The sequence below is a fragment of the Podarcis vaucheri genome, assembly GCF_965113315.1.
Source record: "Podarcis vaucheri genome assembly, chromosome: 9".
Lineage (NCBI taxonomy): Eukaryota > Metazoa > Chordata > Lepidosauria > Squamata > Lacertidae > Podarcis > Podarcis vaucheri.
In genome coordinates, this window is record NC_138767.1 from 72820539 (window position 1) to 72827062 (window position 6524).

The following is a 6524-nucleotide window of genomic DNA, read 5'->3' on the forward strand; positions in this document are numbered from 1 at the left end:
GAAATTATTATTAAGAGTAACATGAAAGCAGATGCCTTTCTCACATTTTGCTTTTTTTTTTTTTTGTCTTATTGCAGTTGTTGGATGGCATGGGAACCAAGCTTGGGAGCATTTTATGGACCTTCCAGTTTCATTATTTTTGTGAACTGCATGTATTTTCTCAGCATATTTATACAACTGAAGAGGCACCCTGAGCGTAAATTTGAACTTAAAGAGCCAGCTGAGGAGCAGCAGCGTTTAGCTACCAATGAACATAGCGACCTCAACCACCAGGATTCAATGTCTGTGTCGCTGGTTTCCACTTCAGCTTTGGAGAATGAGCACAGTTTCCATGCTCAGCTTCTGGGCGTGAGCCTCACTTTATTTCTTTACGTGGCCCTGTGGATTGTCGGGGCCCTTGCTGTTTCTTTATATTACCCCTTGGATTTGGTATTTAGCTGCTTTTTTGGAGTTGTGTGTTTAACTCTTAGTGGTTTCCTAATAACACATCATTGCATCAACCGGGAAGATGTCCGACATGCTTGGATCACAACCTGCTGCCCTGGAAGGAGCACATACTCGGTACAAGTGAACATTCAGCCCTCTTCCAGCGCGAGCGGGGCAAACGGGGAGCCTGCCAAGTGCACCAATAGCAGTGCAGAGTCCTCATGCACTAATAAAAGTGCGCCAAGCTTAAAAAATTCTTCTCCGGGCTGTAAGCTGACCAATATACAGGCTGCAGCAGCTCAGTGCCCTGTGGGCCCCTTGGCGCTGAACACAGGCCCTCCACTCGATAACAGCCTTACTGAGCACTCAGTAGACAATGAGATCAAAATGCACGTGGCCCCCTTAGAGGTACCTTTACGGACAAATGGGCACCCAGGTCGCCATCACAAAAACAGGAGTAAAGGGCATCGTGCCAGCAGGCTAACCGTCTTGCGGGAGTATGCTTACGATGTCCCCACCAGCGTGGAAGGAAGCATCCAGAATGGCATGCCCAAACCCCGTCAAAGTATCAGCGAAGGGCATTCAAGGAGCCGAAGAGCTTATTTGGCCTACAGGGAGCGGCAGTATAACCAGTCTCAGCAAGACAGCAGTGGTGATGCTTGCAGCACTCTTCAGAAAGGACACAGGAATACCGAAAAGACAGTGCCAACCAACTTCAAAAAGGATGTACTTAGGAAGCCCATAGTGGCCGAGCTGGAAGGGCAGCAGAAGTCTTATGGCTTAAATTTGGCTGTCCAGAACGGGCCACTAAAAAGCAGTGCCCAGGATGCGACATTACTGACTGCTGACAGCACTGGCAATATCAGGACTGGGTTATGGAAACATGAAACTACTGTGTAGTGCCACTGGACATTATCCTTGAAAGGATTTAAAGGAACTTTTCTTCTGTGCTATGAATAATTTTCCACAGTTTACAGACATGGGTACGTTGAGCGGGGAGAGTATTGGGTAGGAGAGAGCTGCCATTTTAAAATATTTTATACTTTTTAAAAGTATACCTGTGACATTTTTGAAGGAGATCTGTTACTCCTCTGTGAATCTTTCATTATAAGATTCTGTTTTGAGATGCAGAATTGGACAGTATTTTTTTACATGTTAACATTCTCTCTCTTAGGTATGTCCATCACATTTCACTTTTATATTTAAATGTGTAAAATAAATAACTTTCTCTAAAATCCATATGCACAGTATTGGTTCAGACGGTCAGGTGGTGGGGTGGGGTGCCTAAAATCTGACATTACAGATACTGAGAAAAGACACACTGCCAAAATGATAAGTTCTAGGCTGGTGCTTCTATCCAGGACCTCCTTGCACAAGAAAAATATATATATTAAAATGTTTCCAATTCAAAAGTTTAAGGTCCCTGCACATAACACATCCTGATCTATTAGGCTTCTTTATAGAAAGTTGTGTGTGTTCTGTGAAGTTTGTACTGCCTCTCCCTCAACTGCAGAAGACAGCCAGAACTCATGTCATTCAGCACTTCTTCTTGACAAAGTGAGTTTTCATTCAGGCTTCTTGTGTTACAGGGGTGTGCAGGGTATTATTTAATTATTTTCACACCACACTTCCATAGGAAATACAGCAAGGCTGTGTACAACCTTACACAACATAAAAATAGTGCAACAACAGTAAAAAAACACGAGTGACGTCAGTAAAAACATCAGTAACATATCAATAAAAACTAGCTGGCAAATGTTTAACATTCAGATTTCCCTTTAGCAATAACTTCGGAGTTATTGGTGAGTGGTGTTTTGAAACTTGAAGTCTGAAACTTGAGATGTTAGCATGATCTACCTGAAGTTGGGATCCAGAGAGCTGTTTTATGCATACCAAATAACTTGGACATGCCTAGAGGGGTTTTGACATTTTTCCTTTCCATGACAGTTCGAAAACCCACCCCTCCATTAAAAAAGTTATTTACTAAAGTGCAAGGGGACTTCTGTGCAAGAAGCATAAGCCCCAAATGTTGGACCCTTTATTATTTTAATTCTTAAGTTTACCCCTTCCTGTCATGAGAGTCTAGAGTAGCTATATAGGAAAAATCTAGCATTGAAAACAGGTAGAATCACAAAACGAAACATAACAAAACAATAATAATGGCAATATATCATGTTCCCTCATTCTTCAGCTCCAAAGCCAGTTAGATTCCAGTTTTGCTTCATTTTCTTTAAAGTTCAGTTCCAGAGGGACATCTGTTGACAATTTTGAAAGCAGTAAAACAATTTTAGTAAGCAGGAGGCTTTGGCATACAACGTCTTCATTCTGTCAGTCATTTTGTAGTGCACGGTGATATTTCCATTTTACAGAGCAAAAACAGGTTAAACACGAGAATGCTCAGTGGCTGAGGCTTTCTTTGATGAACCTAGACATAAAAGCTTACATTCCAGGCCACACTGATGCTCTCCTAATGGATGTAATCCATTTCTATTGGAGTCACTTCTTCACTTAATTGAAGATAATGCATTATCTCTTTGTCTACCACCCAATCATTCATCAAAACTTCATTTTTAATAGCACTCTTTTAGCTGGCTAAAGTGTGTATGTCTTTTGGTTTGAAAATGGAAGACTTTTCATACAGCTCCTTTCTGCAGTAAAAATTCTGTTAACTGGGTCTTTTCTTCTTCTTTTTTTAGTCAGTTAAATCAATTTTGTAAGTGACCTGCCTCCCACCTTTGCAAGGACAAGTTAGTAATGAATTCCCTCAATTCATATCCCTTCCCTCTGTCCTTTTATGTGATCTCAGCTGAATTCAGAGTGCCTTTTTGTGTCTGTTTTGTGCTTTCATGATCCTATCACATTGGGAGTTTTGGTTAGTTAGGAAGTCATACAGCATGCTTTCATTTTAGCTCACCTGCATTTCTTGTTGAAATGCGCTCCTTTGCCTCTAATTATAGCAGGTACCTATGGCTAGCAATATTTTATGGCCTAAGGGTTCAAAGATTACAGTCCACTTCATCAGAAGCATGAAGCATTTTCCTGAGTTACACAGGGAGATGGGGTGAGACTGTAAGCCAGGAGTGGAAAAACGGATCTGAACAGATCCTTATCTTCTCCCACCCTTGCAAGCCAACTTTGACAAGTGGGCAGGGCCACCAGCCAAAGTTTGAAAGACCACAAATCAGCAGGCATCATATATGATGTCAGAGGTACAGCAGGTGCGAATTTACAAGGTAAGCTATGAGGCCAGGGGGAAATGAATGCATCAAGTATAGTGGTACCTTGGTTTACAACCATAATCTGTTCCGGAGGTCCGGTTGTAAACCAAAACAGGTTGTAACCCAAGGTGCACTTTCGCCAATGGGGCCTCCCCACAAAAAGGGGGGGGGGGTTGTAATCCAGATAAAGGGACACGCACTTCCGGGTTTGATGTTATAATCCAAAACGGTTGTAATCCAAAACAGTTGCAAACCAATAGTCAGTTATTAACTGACTATTCAGAGTGGAGGAGGAGGAGTTTGGATTTGATATCCCACTCGTATCACTACCCTAAGGAGTCTCAAAGCAGCTAACAATCTCCTTTCCCTTCCTCCCCCACAACAAACACTCTGTGAGGTGAGTGGGGCTGAGAGACTTCAGAGAAGTGTGGCTAGCCCAAGGTCACCCAGCAGCTGCATGTGGAGGAGTGGAGACGCGAACCCGGTTCACCAGATTACGAGTCCACCGCTCTTAACCACTACACCACACTGGCTCTCGACAGAGAACAGTTGGTGGTAGCCCAGGCACGATTTGTGTATAATTAACGTCTAGTGGCGCTGTGGTCTAAACCACAAAGCCTAGGGCTTGACGATAAGAAGGTCGGCGGTTTGAAACCCCGTGACGGGGTGAGCTCCCATTGCTTGGTCCCTGCTCCTGCAACCTAGCAATTCGAAAACACATCAAGTGCAAGTAGATAAATAGGTACCACTCCAGCGGGAAGGTAAACAGCGTTTCCGTGTGCTGCTCTGGTTCGCCGGAAGTGGCTTAGTCATGCTGGCCACGTGACCCGGAAGCTGTCTGTGCGGCGCCCTCGGCCCGTAAAGTGAGATGAGCGCCACAACCTCAGAGTCGGCCACGACTGGACCTAATGGTCAGGGGTCCCTTTACCTTTACTAGTTGGCATACTAATATAGTTTGACCAAAATTGTAAGTTCTCCTAAATAAGCAAACTGCCGTGAACGAAAGTATAAAATAGTAAACATATTTTTAAATATTGAAGAAACACTGGTTTTGATCCTGACATGTGGCTTCGCTCTGCAGCTGTCATCATCCTTCCCTGATAATCTGACATGATATGGGATGCTGCACCAGAAAGGGAGTGATGGCAAGAAGTGGTTATGGGTGAGGCTCATCCTAAACACATGTAACTAAAGGAATTCTTTCTTGCTCCACTTATCCCTGCCTCTGTTCTGTTCTTCCCTTGATTCTCCTATGGTGAAATAGAGATAGAAAGCCTCTCAGCCTAGAGATATGTTCTCTTGTCTGTACTTCATGAAACACCACAGCACATGGGTAGTGCTACATACTCTTTCAAAGCATGCTTAAAATGTGTAGTACCCACAGTTCATAACTATTTAGAACAAAATGGGACGACCAAAACCTAATGTAGACACATTTGGAGTCTAGAATTTTGAGGTCTTTGATCCCCTTTGGGGTAAGGTTCATAATAACGAGCGTGGACAAAAAGCCCTGCTCCCTTGTTCTTCCATTTTGCTTGAGCGAGGCAAGTGCATCAATCCTGAATCCACAAACCCAAAATAGATTCTGTCTTGCAAGAAAGATCGAGAAATCCAGTGGCAATTTCCACCAGGGACAACCATCTTTGCCCCCAGAGGATGCTGTCCAGCTTCCCAAGTCTAGGCAAGGTGTCACACTAGTTACCTCCCAGGTGTGATATGTGCTTGGATTGGTCAAAAGGTGTCAGCTGCCACTCAAACCAATGCAGGTAGGAAACCCTCCAAATTGGGCTGTCCTTCACATTCTGTCATGAAGTCCCTCACCTCAGGGTCAATCAACCATAGGAAAACTATGCAATCAACCACCTATGGTGTGTTAAGACCATAAGCCTGTTTGTAAGTAGCTAGGTCAGCCTAGGTACGCTAGATTGGAGCCCAAGAACTCCTGTTATTTTCCAGTCTACTTTGTCCTTCTCTTCGCCTCACTTTTTAAACTCTTAATAAAAAATATAATTTGGTGTCATGGGCCAGGAGTCAGCTTTGCCTGCTGAACAGCAGCCTGAAGGGGGAAGTGACTCCACCTGCAGCTGATCAGCTTTCAAGGACACACAGGAGAAGGTGCTGATGAGGACCAGCTGGCTTCAGCCAAGCTTCCAGCAGTACTCAGATGCTGGAAACAACCCTTGTAGTTTCTGGTCCTACTTTGCTGCTTCCTGCTTGCCTTGGCCCCTGACCCCATGATCTTTGGATTCTCTGACCACGTGGATTGCTGTTTGCCCGATACTAAGACTGGACCTGGCTTTGGATACTGACTCTGCCTCCAGGCAAGTACACCTCAGATACTCTTCTGGTAGGCTGGCTCCCACTCTACTGAGCTCTGCATGAGGCTATGACATTTGACTGCTGGGATCTGAAGTTGTTCCTGCCTAACTAGGGTTCAGGTCATCTGCCATGTGTGTATCTGCTGGGTGTATGGTATCAGAGTAGGGAAGGCAGTTAGGTGCTAGGGCTGGACAACGTATTGATACATCATCCAAAACCGATTTGAAGGCCAGACCGCAATAACAAGTTTCATAAAGGCAGATTTAAGAATCTCTTCAAAACCTCTCTAATATATTGCTCAGCTGGCATGTATTTTATTTTCAGCAATGCCAGTATTTTTCTTTGAAGTAAATTCTGTAGGACGTAGTCAATGAAGTTTTACACAGGCCATTGAAATTTACAGGCCTAAATTAATCGCATCCATGAATTTCAGTGGGTCTATTCCGTAATGTTGGATGCATCCCTATGTTCTTGTTTAGGCTTAGTGATTCGCTGCCTTGAGAGCCTCTTAAGTACAAATAACTGCTGGTCTGGGGCCAGTGATTGTGAAAATGCTGGCAG

The 6524-nt window shown here is 43.9% G+C and overlaps 1 protein-coding gene across 2 annotated transcripts in view; it reads left to right on the forward strand.

Moving 5' to 3' along the window:
* Positions 1-1665, forward strand: part of ADGRA3 (adhesion G protein-coupled receptor A3) — a 43073-nt gene extending 41408 nt beyond the window's left edge. For both annotated transcript variants that reach the window (XM_082237340.1, XM_082237341.1), the window contains exon 19: positions 78-1665. In XM_082237340.1, coding sequence (XP_082093466.1) covers positions 78-1326 — 1249 coding nt within the window. In that variant the 3' untranslated portion in view covers positions 1327-1665. The remainder of the gene's footprint in view (positions 1-77) is intronic.
* Positions 1666-6524: the final 4859 nt, after the last annotated feature.